Source organism: Lepidochelys olivacea, assembly GCF_965140295.1.
Source record: "Lepidochelys olivacea isolate rLepOli2 genome assembly, chromosome: 2".
Lineage (NCBI taxonomy): Eukaryota > Metazoa > Chordata > Testudines > Cheloniidae > Lepidochelys > Lepidochelys olivacea.
This window is the reverse complement of record NC_140412.1, coordinates 246,135,873-246,152,527: the sequence shown is the minus strand read 5'-3', so window position 1 is coordinate 246,152,527 and position 16,655 is coordinate 246,135,873. Positions and strand designations below refer to the sequence as shown.

At 47.3% G+C, this 16,655-nt stretch overlaps 1 protein-coding gene across 3 annotated transcripts in view; it reads left to right on the top strand.

The window, feature by feature from the left end:
• The first annotated feature begins 509 nt into the window (after positions 1-509).
• Positions 510-16,655, top strand: part of PFKP (phosphofructokinase, platelet) — an 82,571-nt gene continuing 66,425 nt past the window's right edge. Inside the window, exon 1 of one of the 3 annotated variants that reach the window (XM_084620844.1) lies at positions 510-904. In XM_084620844.1, coding sequence (XP_084476970.1) covers positions 811-904 — 94 coding nt within the window. In that variant the 5' untranslated portion in view covers positions 510-810. The remainder of the gene's footprint in view (positions 905-16,655) is intronic. The other 2 variants (XM_084620843.1, XM_084620842.1) reach the window with 2 other exon arrangements.

Sequence of the window (16,655 nt, the reverse complement as noted above, 5' to 3'; positions counted from 1 at the left end):
CCCATCTTTTTATTGCCAGACCATGGAGGGCGAGGACAGGGAACAGCTCCCCGAGAGTCCCCAGACCGGCCCAGTCTACATTCCTCCCAGCACCTGCAGGCAAAGAGGCCTGAGGGCTGCTCAGGGCTGGTCTCTAGCAGGGGGAGTTGGGGGAGGAACTGTGCAGCTCCCTCCTCCTGCGGCTCTGCCACCAAACCAGCCGCGTCCTCTGCCCCCTCCCTCTTGCTCCAGCACAGTGACGGGAGAAAGGAAAGGAGGGGGCCGCCTTTGCACGTCTCCCCCCTCTTCCCCACCCATTCTAGCCTCTCCCACCTTCCCCACCTGCCGGCCTCTTCTTCCGTCACTGCCTCCCCCGCTGCGCCATCCCCACGCACGCTGCAGCACCCCAGCCCACTCCCCACCCCCGCCCGCTGCAGGCTGCCGAGCGCCTTGGGTGGCGCACTTGCTCTCATTGGCTTCTCGCCCTGCCCTTCAGAGGGTGGAGCCGCACCGGCGCCGCGGCTGGGTTGCTCTGTGCAGAGCTGCCCGGGGTGGGGGGAGGCCGGAGCGGAGGAGGCTGGAGCCGGAGCAGTAGCAGCAGCCGCGGCGGCTGGGGAGGGGCGGGATGTGAAGGCTGCGCCTCTCCCGCTTTGTCTGCACGTGTTTTATGCCGTAGCGTTTCTGTTCCGGGTTCCGTCCCCAGGGCAGAGTCCCCGCAGTCAGGGACTCCCTCCGGCGCCGCCCAGGGACCTCGCTCGCTCTCTCCATCCCCCAGCCGGGCAGGGGAGCCGCGCAGCCGGCCCGCAGCTCCCTCCCTCCCCTCCCAGCACCATGGCGGACCAGCCGGCGGATAAGAAGTTCTTCGAGAATCTCTCGGGCGCAGGGAAAGCCATCGGGGTGCTGACCAGCGGCGGGGATGCGCAAGGTGACTGCCCGTGCAGCTGCGGGGGGGGTGGGGGGGTACGGGATGGCTGTGGGAGGTATTGGGCAGCATGGATAATGTGGGAGGGGGCAGTACAAGTGTGTGTGTTTGGGGAGGGGGGAGTGCATGTCATACGGTACATTTGGGGGGAAGGAAAGGGGCAATACGGTAAAGGGGTGCATCGGGCAGGGGTGGTATGGAGACGGGCCGGGTGCTCATGTGGCGGTGGAGTGGGCATGGGTGGGAGGTGCCTGGACTCTGGGGGCCAGTGGGTGGGCAGGCAGCATGCACACTCGGGCAGGAACACGTTGGGTCGGGGCACGGCGGGCAGTGAGGTAGGGAGCAGATGGGGCACTGGATCTGGGCTAAAGGGGGCAGGTTAGCCAGCAAGGTGGGCCGGCGGAGAGTGCCGGTTCCACTGATCTCGGACTGCTTTACTGAGATCACAGTAAAAAAAATAAAATCGTCCTTTTGCCTAACCTCCGTGTCTGGGCTGCACACGTGCCTAGATAGGCAGGGCGGCAACAAGCTGCCTCCCCTCATCCTCCCTCCTTCCCTCGTCACATTTTCAAACGTGTGACCTCTTCTGAGCGTGCCTTCTGCAGGGCAGGGAACCGAAAGCTCCAGTAACTGTATCCCCGAGACGCCTTTCGGGGGATGGCAGGGAGAGGGGAGGATGGAGAAAGGGCTAGTGAGTGGCCAACATGTGAGGGGGATGGGAGAAGGTGGTGGTAGGAGACTTGGTGCATTGCACATGGGGAGGGGAGCTGTCTGCCGCTGGGGCAGTGCCGCAGCTCACCTCATCCGCCTTTCACTTCGGTCTTTGACGAGGCTCAGGAGCAGTAGTTTTGCATTCCTGACAACGGTTTAGGTAGCTGACACCCGCGCAAGATTAATACGTTGCAGATATCCCTTAGCTTCGATCGGGAAACCGTCCAAAGCAAGGGTAGCAGGGGTTTAATGTTGGGGCTTAGAGACCAAGGACCTACAGAAATTGAATCAAAGGGCGACCAGGGAACGGGAGAACGGGTTGAAATGTACTAACCTGGTCATGAGGTCCCTTCTCAGGCCCCCTCCCACGTGTGTCTTCAAATTAATTTATGTATGTTATTAACAGTTCCATCTTGGGTTGCTCAAGGCGCAGATTCTAGATGGGTGATGCGGGGCAATATTTTAAAAGAAAGGCTCTCGATCTCCTTAGCCAGAAGGAGAATTATCTCGTTAATGTGCACCGCTGCCATCATTCCCCATAGCCGCCTCCTGGGTGACATTAGTTTTGCTGCAGCTCCGGGAGCGCGTTGGGAAGTAGTTTAATCCGGTATCTGCCAGTTTCGCTGCAGATCGGGAGTATTTCAGGAGCGTGGGGCGCGGTGCAGGGGACTGTCTGTGTTGTCCTTTGCATTGGGGATGGGGACCGGGCCTCCCCGCCAGTCTTTCACGTGGGTGGGGGTGAAGAGAGAAGTATGGTTCCTGCAGATGTGCTTGTGGGTGGAGGGAGTTGTGAGAAGAGAGACTCTTCTGGGTGTGTAAGGGTTTGGAGGAGCGGGGACTAGTTCCCCCCGCTTCTCTCAATGAATGTATAAGGAGAAAGCCTCACTCTCCTTGACAGGTGTGTGTTTGGGATGCGGGGGGACCTGTCCTGTCTTCCCTCTCCGCCCCCTCTTTCCCTAGTGCGTAGGAGAATGCTAGTTTGCATGGACCAGTCTCTCCTGGCTCACTCCCCGCCTCCAGTGTGTACGTGATCCGCAGCCAGTCGTTGCGGATTCCTTTGTGCGTCATATCTCTGCTGAAGAAGCATCCTTCCTCCCTCCCCCTGGAGTAACGGGGTGCCTTGGGGTTTTACCTGGGGTTAGCTAACCCCTTCCACAATACGGGGGCAGAAGGGATCTGCCACCCCAGAGAACGGGGCAGGCAAGCTGCTTCCCTTGACAATCAGCGACTGGCTTGGCTCCTTTTGCAGCCGTCCGCCCTATGACGGTGCTCCCAGTTGTGCTGAAATCATTCCAGGAGCCGTCGGGATCCGGGCACCTGAGCCCTCCTAGCGCCATTTTCCTTTGAAACTGTGACAGTGAGTTCCTCGGAGCAGCATAGCAGCACGTCCAGCGAGAGGCTGAGCCCTGCCACTCGCTTCCGCCTGGCTGCGGATCACATCACGTAGGAGCAGCGCCTTTAAAAAAAGAAAAAAAAGGTCTGACATCGCTGTCTCCACCGGGCGCTATAGTGCAACATTTAAACAACTCTCCAAAGTAAATCGATCGGCCCTAGATTCGATTCTCTGCAAAGTGTAGCAAAAATAAAAAGCGAGGAGCGTTTGGGGAGCCCTGCCCAAGCTCCGGGACTGTTTTGCAAAGCCTATGAGCAGGGTACGCTGGATGTCGTCCAAGAGGTTTTGTAGGCAACATCCTTTCATTTCTTTCAGGAGAAGCGAGACTAAACCCAACCTTAGGGCTTCAGTGGGTCTGTCTGAGTGGCATTAAGGACTCATTTACATAACTGGGTTGGGATTTGGGAACAGTTCAGAAGACTGAAGTATACAACCTCCATTCTGCATCACATCCTGGGAGGGGAACAGAATAAGGAGGCGTATGAGTCATGACCTTTCAAAGTCATTTGTACCAGGTGGGGCCGAGGGTAATGTAGAGAGAATATTGAGGTCTGTAGTTGAGAATTTTTATATTAAAAACAAGCAGATTAACAGTTTTGGAAGAACTAAGTTGTACAAAGTAATCCTGTTTTAAATTGGGAGGATTTTCTATTCTTTAACTGATTTTTCCATGCCCCATTTGCTTTAACTTCTTGAATATTTACAACAGAAATTTGTTTCTACGGACAACAGGAATGGATATCATTACAGTGACACCTGTTAGTGCTGCATTATATGATGGCTTCTGAGTTTTCCCCCACTGTTAACCTGTATTTTCACTGAAGCAGCAGGCACATGTCTGCACTGTTGCAGGCAGATGCTTGACCTAGAAAATCTCAGCCCAAGAGTTTACTATTTTGGGTGTTTTTTGTACTTTTTAATAATTTAAAAGTGGCCTTTTTAAAAGTGAAATATTACATGTCTTTTATATTTAAAGTATATATTAATGTTCAAGATGTGGCATCTTCAAATTTACAACTGTTAATCTCCTTAAGGGTTTTTTAGTGTGTATATAGTATTATGGGTCCAAGATGCTTAAATCTGTATTAATACACATTCACAGCACATATTATAGCAGCTCCCTTGCAACAGTCAGGATTTAATCAGTGTATTTACAGTGTAGATGTACTTTCCACCATTTTGTGTGGTGGATATAAGCAGTGTATTGGGGATTTAGTGTAAGTGAAAATGTTACAGATAATTTGTGCTTGTAAAGTGTACTCTGTACTTGCTGTGTCAGCACTACAATTTTGGCCACCCAGCTATTAAATGGGGAAACAAACCCAGTAACTGGTATTCTGTCTCTTGATGTATATTGTGATTGAACATTGACAGCTGATTCTCAAGGATCTATCAGCTTGATGTGCCAGATTCTGGACTACATCCAAATGCGGTTGGTGCAGTTTTGGAGGGAGGGGCATGAGAAGGGGGTCTTTAAGCAGCTCTTATGCCCTCAGATCCTGGGGTTTGCACGTCATGGGTTGGTCCTTGGCAAAATGTAGAACAGTCTCAGGGCTACTTTATGTCGGCTGTCAGTGACCCCCCCCAAGGCCATTCTGGCAGTTACAAGTCACTGAGGCACGAAGAGTGTCCCCTAGGCAAATTGTTAATGTTAGGACCATGGGGAGGGTGGTAGAGGAACAGCAATTACAGTGGCCCAGGATCCCTTATATAGAGGGAATTCTGTATTGGCTAGGGCTAACAGATTGGTGGGACAATGTAAAGTGGCCAGGGAATGGCTGAGAATCTGGACTGCTGTTCTTTAAAACTCCAGTGTAACCTTAACCACAAAACAGGATGTTCGGGTAACTTCAAGGTTTGAATGCTGTGAAAGATAATCTGAGTGAGGGGCCTGAGACTGTGAATTCCGTGTGCAGGTGCATTGGGCTGTTGGTCCCGCTGTGTTGGGCCTGGACATGTTAATACTGGCACCGGTGGATGAATTTATACACCAGCCACTGGCTCCTGAGGTGTGGATCCTCTTTCAATAGAATGTCACCCTCCCCTTATTCTCTGTCACCCACAGGAAGTGAGTTGTTCTGTGTGTTTTAGAACATAAAAATCTAAATGACAGTCGTGTAAATTTATATACTTGCCTCAGCTCTTCCTCACCCCATCCCTTCATTTGCTTGTTACTCTTACTCTTTGGTTTTGAGCTCTTAAAGTTAAGAGCTATGTCATGTTTTACCATACAAATAAAAAAACACCTAGCACACTTTTGGGCACTAATGAAATAGTCATAGCCTTCTGGGTTACACAGCCCAGAGCCCAGATCATGGCTCTGTGGTAGGCAGACCTGTGCAGCAGTTTCATCACCTACTGCTTTACAGTCTTATATTTCCCCAGTCCATTACATGCCCCCCCAAAGAAAACAAACCCTTTTCTGCACCCAACATTGTAGAATTTATATGTATATTGTATAATGGTTGCTAAGTGTGTTATGTATATACATAATTTGAAGATAGCTTCATGGATTTGTTTTACATTTTGTAAATAAATCTGAAGAATAATTTATTTGCTAAAAAAGTTGACATGTCATGTTTCAACATACATTTTACAGATAGGAAATGAACATTTTATAGTTAATGGCAATTTGTATAGACTTTTTCAGTATTCACTGTATCTGGTGTTTTGGAGATGTTACTTCTAAAATTAAAAAAGTGACTTGTGTCACAAATCAATTTCTAAGTGATTGGTGCTAATTTTTTTTTTAAGAGGCAGAGAAGGCATTTTGAGGGGAAACAAGCCTAAAATCCCCAAGATGCTATTGTGTGTGTGTGTATATATATATATGTAAAATTATTTCTCTAAACATATGCAGTATAGAAGACATGCTAGCATATGCATTTACACAATAGAATATCTTGTTGGAGAGGGTTCAGAGAAGAGCCATGAGAATGATTAAAGGATTTTAAAACCTGCTTTATAGTGTAAGACGCGAGCTCAGTCTATTTAGTTAAAGAAAGAGAAGGTTATGGGATGACTTTATTTAAATCTATAAGTACCTGCATAGGGAACAAGTATTTAAAAATTGGCTCTTCAATCTAGCAGAGAAAAGTATAACACGATGAAAAGTATAACAACTTTCAATGGCTGGAAGTTGAAGCTGGACAAATTCAGATTGGAAATAAGGTGTATATTTTTAACAGTGAGAGTAGAATCATAGAATATCAGGGTTGGAAGGGACCTCAGGAGGTCATCTAGTCCAACCCCCTGCTCAAAGCAGGACCAATTCCCAATTAAATCATCCCAGCCAGGGCTTTGTCAAGCCTGACCTTAAAAACTTCTAAGGAAGGAGATTCTACCACCTCCCTAGGTAACGCGTTCCAGTGTTTCACCACCCTCCTAGTGAAAAAGTTTTTCCTAATATCCAACCTAAACCCCCCCCACTGCAACTTGAGACCATTACTCCTTGTCCTGTCCTCTTCTACCACTGAGAATAGTCTAGAACCATCCTCTCTGGAACTCCCTTTCAGGTAGTTGAAAGCAGCTATCAAATCCCCCCTCATTCTTCTCTTCTGCAGACTAAACAATCCCAGTTCCCTCAGCCTCTCCTCATAAGTCATGTGTTCCAGACCCCTAATCATTTTTGTTGCCCTTCGCTGGACTCTCTCCAATTTATCCACATCCTTCTTGTAGTGTGGGCCCAAAACTGGACACAGTACTCCAGATGAGGCCTCACCAATGTCGAATAGAGGGGGACGATCATGTCCCTCGATCTGCTCGCTATGCCCCTACTTATACATCCCAAAATGCCATTGGCCTTCTTGGCAACAAGGGCACACTGCTGACTCATATCCAGCTTCTCGTCCACTGTCACTCCTAGGTCCTTTTCCACAGAACTGCTGCTTAGCCATTCGGTCCCTAGTCTGTAGCTGTGCATTGGGTTCTTCCGTCCTAAGTGCAGGACCCTGCACTTATCCTTATTGAACCTCATCAGATTTCTTTTGGCCCAATCCTCCAATTTGTCTAGGTCCCTCTGTATCCTATCCCTGCCCTCCAGCGTATCTACCACTCCTCCCAGTTTAGTATCATCCGCAAATTTGCTGAGAGTGCAAACCACACCATCCTCCAGATCATTTATGAAGATATTGAACAAAACCGGCCCCAGGACCGACCCCTGGGGCACTCCACTTGACACCGGCTGCCAACTAGATATGGAACCATTGATCACTACCCATTGAGCCCGACAATCTAGCCAACTTTCTACCCACCTTATAGTGCATTCATCTAGCCCATACTTCTTTAACTTGCTGACAAGAATACTGTGGGAGACCGTGTCAAAAGCTTTGCTAAAGTCAAGAAACAATACATCCACTGCTTTCCCCTCATCCACAGAACCAGTAATCTCATCATAGAAGGCGATTAGATTAGTCAGGCATGACCTTCCCTTGGTGAATCCATGCTGACTGTTCCATGCTGATCACTTTCCTCTCATGTAAGTGCTTCAGGATTGATTCTTTGAGGACCTGCTCCATGATTTTTCCGGGGACTGAGGTGAGGCTGACTGGCCTGTAGTTCCCAGGATTCTCCTTCTTCCCTTTTTTAAAGATTGGCACTACATTAGCCTTTTTCCAGTCATCCGGGACTTCCCCGGTTCGCCACGAGTTTTCAAAGATAATGGCCAATGGCTCTGCAATCACAGCCGCCAATTCCTTTAGCACTCTCGGATGCAACTCGTCCGGCCCCATGGACTTGTGCACGTTCAGCTTTTCTAAATAGTCCCTAACCACCTCTTTCTCCACAGAGGGCTGGCCATCTATTCCCCATGTTGTGATGCCCAGCGCAGCAGTCTGGGAGCTGACCTTGTTAGTGAAGACAGAGGCAAAAAAAGCATTGAGTACATTAGCTTTTTCCACATCCTCTGTCACTAGGTTGCCTCCCTCATTCATTAAGGGGCCCACACTTTCCTTGGCTTTCTTCTTGTTGCCAACATACCTGAAGAAACCCTTCTTGTTACTCTTGACATCTCTCGCTAGCTGCAGCTCCAGGTGTGATTTGGCCCTCCTGATAACATTCCTACATGCCCGAGCAATATTTTTATACTCTTCCCTGGTCATATGTCCAACCTTCCACTTCTTGTAAGCTTCTTTTTTATGTTTAAGATCCGCTAGGATTTCACTGTTAAGCCAAGCTGGTCGCCTGCCATATTTACTATTCTTTCGACACATGGGGATGGTTTGTCCCTGTAACCTCAACAGGGATTCCTTGAAATACAGCCAGCTCTCCTGGACTCCTTTCCCCTTCATGTTAGTCCCCCAGGGGATCCTACCTATCCTTTCCCTGAGGGAGTCGAAGTCTGCTTTCCTGAAGTCCAGGGTCCGTATCCTGCTGCTTACCTTTCTTCCCTGTGTCAGGATCCTGAACTCAACCAACTCATGGTCACTGCCTCCCAGGTTCCCATCCACTTTTGCTTCCCCTACTAATTCTTCCCGGTTTGTGAGCAGCAGGTCAAGAAAAGCTCTCCCCCTAGTTGGCTCCTCTAGCACTTGCACCAGGAAATTGTCCCCTACGCTGTCCAAAAACTTCCTGGATTGTCTATGCACCACTGTATTGCTCTCCCAGCAGATATCTGGAAAATTAAAGTCACCCATGAGAACCAGGGCGTGCGATCTAGTAGCTTCTGCGATCTGCCAGAAGAAAGCAATTAATTAACCACTGGAACAACATATGAAGGGTTGTTGTGGATTCTTCATCACTGATGATTTTTTTAAATCAGGATTGGATGTTTTTCTAAAAAATCTGCTCTAGGAATTAATTTGAGGAAATTCCATGTCCTGTGTTATACAGGATGTCAGACTTGAGGATTGTAAAGGTCCTTAGAATCTATGGATATATAAATAATTTGGTAATAATTTTGTGTTATAGCAGTGCTTTTGTGTTTAGGAAACAATCTGTCTAAAAAGAAAATGGTAATTCAGAAGGATTTTAATTATGTTGCCATATTTTAAATGGCTATTTTAGCCACAATTTAGTCTCTAAGCCACTGTTGAAATCCTCTGTGTGTATCGTTGGTGTACTGAGTAATGAGGACCAAGTCTCGTGACTACTGAGTACATCCATTTTCCAGTAGTAATTATACAATTACATTTCATAGATACTCTAATGGAAATGCTGGTTGTAAGAAGCCAAAAGGTAATGAAATAATACATTGTTTACCAGTGTTTTATTAGTCAAGTTGTGCTTCAGGAGAGACTTCATGCTTTCCTCTGTAGATATCTTTTTATATATTTGAATGCACTCTGGCCAAAATATTCAGATGTAAGCACCCAATGGTAGGTATTTAAAGCCCTATATAGGTTTTATGACATCACTAGATTATTCAATACTGAACAGCAACAGATTCTTCAGTGTAAGCTCTGAGTACTGAACACTTCTGGAAATTGGCTAGGTGCTTGCCTTTAAGCACCCAAGTCTGAAAACATTGCCATCTGTGCACAGAGGCAAACAGATTCCAAGGTCTGAAGGGACCATTGTGATCATCTAGTCTAACTTGTATAACATAGGCCGTAGAACTTGTCCAAAATGATTCCTAGAGCAGATCTGTGAGGAAAAAACATTTAGTCTTGATTTAAAAATTGCGAGCCATGGAGTGCAAAATAGTCACACAGTGTTGAGCAATGGTAACGTGTATATTAAATAGCCAAGCTATAAATTTTCAGTGAGGGTATACAGAATGGCCTGAGGCAATGGTTCTCTTCTCCATACTGGCAACCCATGATGCAATAGACAAAAGCTTTGGGATCCATCCACCTCTTATTTAGGCTACATATACAGTATGAGCCAAGGGTGTGACTCATGCGAGCTGTCATTGAGCTAGGGGGAGTGTAAATAGCAGCGTAGCTGCTGTAGCATGAGTAGCAGTAGTAGAGGCATCGTGTAGCTGTGCCTCATACAACTTGCCTGAAGCTTAGGGGTCTGTACTCAGCCTGACTCAACCATGGCATCTGCTACTGCTCCCCATGCTACTGTGGCTACACTACTATTTATACTCACTCTATTCAATGTGAGCTAGCCTGAGCATGTGTACAAGAATAGGAGAATTACAGCCCTACACCTCATAGTATAGGTGTAGCTTTAGACAGAAGGGGGAGAGTAGTTGTAACCTCTTGAAACCTGGTTACAAGCCTAAGTGTTGCTCACATATCCGCCTTTTGAGCCACTTCTTCTGACATGGCTTTCATACTTCGAGATTTACGTAATTGTATCAATAGGAAAACACACATGAGTTTGGGGTCATCTTCCTAAAATGTTGTGTAGAAGTAATTTAAGTAGTTAGTTGGATAAACAAGTTGTTTATTGAAGAAAACTGTATGCTAAAGTACTCTGTGGGACAGTTGCACTGTAAATCTTTTGAGGCACTGAAGTGGAACTGTTGCTTTACAAATAATAATTATCAATCTAAGTGTTTGGTAAAAGTTGTGAAATTCTCACTGATGGCTGGAAAACCAGGTTGTGTGAATGCCTTATTGTGTATATTAACCCAAGCTGATATTCCTGGACTAGAATCTTCCCATCTTTATCAAATAGACACGGAAAATGTAAATGTGTGGAAACAACCCTGGATTTTTATATACATTTTTAGCTTTGCATTGGCATCCTGTTTCAAAAGTAAACTTCTCAAACTGAAAGCAGCAGCGAGTTCTTAAAATGGAAACAGAAAAGAGAAGTTGGTTTAAAATGAATAAGCATGGAACCGGCAAAAAAATGCTGCTTACACTGAGAAGGAAATGAATAATTTAACATTAGAAAAAGTTTAGTACTAAAGCAAATTATATTTTCTGAGCCTTTTAGTCATGTAACTTTTTTAGTGAATTTGTTACCTGTCTTTTGAAATGGTACATCTATTGTAACTCTGATTTTTTTGGTGGAGTTGAGTTCCTCAGCATTAGGAAAACTGCTCAAAATGAATACATGTAAAATCATATGAACAGACAAGAAAAAAAAAAGTTTGAACTGAAAAAAAAAAGTGTCTTACATAACAAATAGGGCTAAAACACACATGTAAAACCATACAGTAACTAAAATGTACTGCATCAGTAGAGACCCTCTACTTTATTAAAAAAATGAGCAAAATAGTGTTCAAAAACGTTTTCCTTTCCCTTCACACTTTTAATGAAGAAACTGTTACAAAGGTTAATCAACCAAGGGAGAAAAATCCTATTTAACATCAGGATACCTGAATTAGTGGGATTTAGGAGCCTCTTATCCAATCATTGTGTATGAGACGGCTATAACTGCCAACTCTAAAGGGTCAGAGAAATCAGTATTTTATGCTTAATTTATTTTTTATTGATTTAAGTTGCCTTTCACCATAGCAATTAGGTGCTTACTTACATCGAGCAGCCAGCAATGGGTACTAATAATGAATCACCGCTGCCGTCTCCTGAAATGTTAGCGTATATGCTGGCACCAAGTCAAAAAGTTAAAAAAAAAAACACAAAAAAAAACCCAAAAAAAACCCAAACAACTCAAACGAAGGTTAAACAAGTTTCTAATAACATGTCCACACTTGGATTCTGCTCAATTACCAACAATGAGGGAAAGATAAGTCACCTTACCATTATTATTTGTACTCCCATAATGCCTAGGGGCCCTAGTCAAACATGTCCACACTTGGATTCTGCTCAATTACCAACAATGAGGGAAAGATAAGTCACCTTACCATTATTATTTGTACTCCCATAATGCCTAGGGGCCCTAGTCATGGATCATGTCACTATTGAGCTAGGTGTTGTACAAAGTGTGGCGGTCTCATTGTCTGACCTTATAGTCCGTCTCCCCAGTGGCTTCCACTATCTCATATGGTCCATGCCAGCTGGCTAGGAGTTTGCTTTCTGCTGTCGGCACTATCACCATCACCCGTTCCCCTGGCTGAAATCTCTGTAGTTTCACCCAACGGTTGTAATATGTCCGCTGGGCCTCTTGTGCTTTTTCCAAATGTTCTCGTACTATAGGGGTTACTCGAGTTATTCGCTCTCTCATCTGTGTCACGTGCTGAATGACATTCTTTCCTGGGTTGGGTTATTCTTCTCAGTCCTCCTTTGCAATATCTAATATTCTGTGTGGGTGGCGTCCGTATAGTAGTTCAAAGGAAGAGAAACCACTGGACGCCTGGGGGACTTCCCATATAGCAAACATTAGATACGGTAGAAGGGTATCCCAGTCTTTTCCATCCTGTACTACCACCGTCCGGATCATACTTTTAAGGGTACGGTTAAACTGCTTGACCAGTCTATCTGTTTGTGGATGGTAGACTGAGGTCCGTATGGCCTGGATGCGGGGTAGGGTTTTTGCTACTGCCTTGGATGTGGGGTTTCTTAAAGGAATGGTTTCTGGATACTGCATGGCATAGTCAAGGATGACTGGTACGTTTCGGTGGCCCCACGCCAATCTTTCCAGTGGGCCCACTATGTCCATGGCTATCCTCTCGAAAGGGACTTCAATAATAGGCAAAGGTACTAATGGGGCCCGCAAATGAGGTCAGGGGCTATGCAACTGGCATTAGGGCAGGAGGCACAATAGCGCTGGACCTCTGCACGTATTCCTGGCCAATAAAACCTTTTCAGGATTCTGTCCAGTGTCTTGTCTACTCCTAGATGTCCCCCAAATAGATGACTGTGAGCTAACTCTAGTACTGCCCTTGTGTGTTTCCGTGGGACTAAGAGTTGCTCTACTTCTTCCCCTCGTATTTGCGTTATGCTGTACAACAGATCGCGTTTGAGCACATAATATGGCCTTGGGCCTTTGGTCTTTCCTTCTATGGGTACTCTATTTACTTGCACTACCTCCTCCCTCACATTCGCATATAGCGAGTCGTTGGCTTGGTCCTGCCCGAAATCCTCACTTGCGGTACCAATCTGACGTAATTCCAGGGGGCCTGTTTCTACTCCGCCCCCTGGGTTGCCACTACTTGGGCTAGGAACCTCCTCAGAGTCCAAACTGGCCTGAATATCTCCTGGCCTCCTGAACGGGTTCTACCAACAAGAGAGGTTTTCAGGTTCTCTGCTAGAATCATGGTCCCTAATCTTTTATCTGCCCTCCTTTCCTGCCTATACTTTTGGCGTTTTCTGGGGGATGAGAATAACTCTGGGGCAAATTCAGCAAACATTGGGGTGAGGCTATCTGTAGGTGCCTCTGTCTCAGCCTGGGGGTTGCTACCCTCCCCTGGCTCTACTGGGAGGAGTAAGCCCTCAAACCTGGGGAAGTCCCTACCAATTAAGACAGGGTAGGGGAGCCCAGGGACCACCCCTGCAGTCACCCTGGTAGTATTCCCCTGGATCTCAATCCGTACCGGGATTGTGGGGTAGAAATTTACGGTGCCATGAACACGTTACCCCTGTGGTTTTGGCCCGGGTTACTTGGTCTTGCCCCACCAACTTCCCCAAGACCAGTGTGACAGTACTCCTGGAATCTACTAATGCTATGGTTTCGATACCATTCATTTTTATTGGTCTTGTATACCCATGCGAGGTCATTGCGACCCCTACCGGGCCGATTAGGCCACATTGCTCTCCGTGATCCCCCAGATTACATTGCATAGGCTCTTCCCTGTTGGGGCATATAGCAGCCCAATGCCCCAATTGCCCACACTTGTTAACACCGCCCCCTTATTCTGGTTGCCACCCTCTGCCTGGGGCTCTTTGGCTGCCCCCCACCCAGCCCTCTCTTTTCAAACCCCCAGGTCCCTTCTTGGCCTCAGGCCATTCCTCGGTGTCTTTCCTCCTAGTTATGGTACTGGAGTTCGACAGTCCGGGGCCTTGGGTTTGGGACTGGCTTCCTGGTTTGCTGTGTCTCACCTCCTGGGGTCTGGAACAGTTCGCGGGCTGCCAGCTCTCTGTCCACGAGGGAGACCAACTCATCATAGGTGGAGGGGTCATTCTGGCCAACCCAAGCCCATAGGCCTGGTGGTAGCCCCCTCCTATACTGGTCCAGTACCAGGAGTTCCATCATCTCCTCAGAGCTGAGGGCCTCAGGGCGCAGCCATTTCCGAGTCAGGTGGATCAGGTCAAACAATTTCGATCGGGGTGTCTTGTCCTCCGTATACTTCCACCCATGGAACCTCTGGGCTCGCAATGCAGTCGTTAATCCAGATCTGCCCAGGATCTCTGCCTTCAGTTGCGGGTAATCTGCTGCAGTCTCCACGGCCATATCGTAGACTACCTTCTGGGCCTCCCCACACAGGAACGGGGTGAGGATACCAGACCTCTGATCTTGGGGCCAGGCCTCCCACAGGGCTGCTCTTTCAAAAGCCAGGAGGTATGCCTCCACATCATCCTCCCGTGTCATTTTCTGTAGGCAGTAGCTGGGCCGTATGGTCTGGGTCCCGTCGCAGTTGTGGTTCAGCTCCATAAGGGCCTTCCTCTGGTTCACCAGCTCTTGCAGCAGAGCTCGGTCCTGGGCAGCCTGACTCATCAACAGATGATTAGTCTCCTGCTGCATCTGAGTCGCCTCCTGTTGGGCGGTTGCTTGGATCCGGGTAGCCTCCTGCTGGGCTGCGGTGGCTTGTATTAGGGCTTTGACCACGTCATCCATCTTGGGGATGGGAGGGTTTTGGCTAACCCTGGTTTAAGTCCCCAGCGCGTAGATCCCACCACTAACACCACGTGTGGCAAATTGCCAGCACTACTATCATGAATCTCCCGTTTTCTCTTCTTGGGGGGGGTGTTCAGGGCACCATTTCTTGCCCCTTAACTGGGGTATTAACTGCCACTAGTGTCCTAGGGGAGGGGAGTGGAGAGGGAGAGACCCGGGCCCGCCCTCTACTCCAGGTCCCGGTCCAGGGGCCCTAGGGATAGCAGTAAACCGCTTGAACTAGCAGTTCCTTCCCCTGGGCTACTTCCCTTTCCTGCCCTTCAGCTTGTGGGGCTTCCTGCCGTCCCTCTGCACAAACCAGGTGTTCCTTTACCTAGGGTCTTAGTCTTCTTAACCCACCACAGCACTTCTCCAAACTCTCCTTTGCTTCCCTCCAAACTGCTCTCTACTGCAACACCAATCCACTCTGCTTCAGCTCCTCCTCTTGTTTGATTGAAGCAGGGGGGTTTTATCAAGTGACTGGCTTCAGGTGCTCCAGTTTGTTTCAGGTGCTTTAATCTATAGCAAACTTTCTTCCCTCTACAGGGAAGAAGGCTCTCCTGCTGCCCTCTGGCCATGCTGTATCACAAAAGACAGAACACAAACATGGCCCTTCCTCCAAAGAGTTGACAATCGAAGTCACTGGCAGGTTCACCCCAGATAGCTGAAAAGAAAGTGCTTCCTTCCCTGGCCTTAAGAGATGTGATGCAGTTAATGTGTCCTTGACATTTCAGGGTTTTAAAGATTATCACCAGCACCTTGAGTTGAACCCAGGAGGGAGAGAGAGAAACAATACAAAGACCTGATCATGAGTGTTGTGTTCGCAGGTCTCCTCTGGTTGGGCAGAAGACAGTTATATTTTGCTCGAGCTGAAGCTTCAAGGTGGTCTTAGATGTTAGGCCTAAGTATGGGTTATTACCATAGTGTAGTCTGGAGGTGCAACGGTGTTACTGGCTGGGAAGAATTCTGCATTAGAAGGGGGTGATCAGACTCCTCACAAGCCACAGATGATTAAAATAAATGTGTTGCAGCTGTAACCTGAAAAACCAGGATCAGCGACTGATCCATTAGGAGCTTAATTTAGAAAACATTGACAAGAGGCAGGCATGCATTGTCAGGAGATGATGCAGGTGATGCCTTTGCCCAGTCCATTAAATGCTTCTTCATGCCCACAAGAATCTCTTCTGTTTTAGCTGGTGCAAGTTACATTCATTCTGAATCTCAGCCTGTCCATTTTCCTTCCAGTCAGTCGCAGACTTGGGCTAATGAAACTGTTAGTCAGTGGAAGACAGACACAGAACTCTGTGTTGGTCAGTATTTATTATATCTGCAAAACATCTTGGAATCAACCCATACATGTTGAACAGGAAAGGTGACAAGGTGGAACCCTGAAGGATGCAGCAGTTGAGAGCTTTCCAGAAGGATGAAAGTGGGGAAGGAGAAAACTCAATGAATGGCCATTCTGAACACATCTGTAAGACCCTATAGACAAATCAAGGGAACCAAAAGCAGCCGATAGTTCTAAAAAGAAGCATGGCCTTTACCCTGTTCATCACTATAGGGATGTAATTAACCATCAGTATCTATAGAGACTTGGTTTAGAGAAACAGTATTCTGCATAAAAATGTTAGTATGCTAAGTGACACTTGCATCTCTTCTTGCTCTTCAGTTGGCAGAGACCGCAAATGCCATAGAGAACAGATTTTGGAGGTGAAGAGTGCCTTGTGCCACACTCTACAGCGATTGCTGCATCCTCCCTGGCCTTGGTCGATACTTGAAAGTCCAGATCTTCAGCCAGTGGAAATTGATGTAGCTGCATTGACTTAAAAAACCTGACCCAAAGTGTATGTGGTTTCTGGAAGGAGAATTGCCTCTTTGAATGGATATTTGCTACTATCTTGCTCTCCCTAGCTGACAGACTTGTTTTCCTCACTGGGTATGCCTGCACTTGGAGCTGGGGTGCCATTCCCTGCCCATGTAGGCATACTTGCACTGGCTGTCATCAAACTGGCATGCTAAAAATAGTAGCGTGGCTTC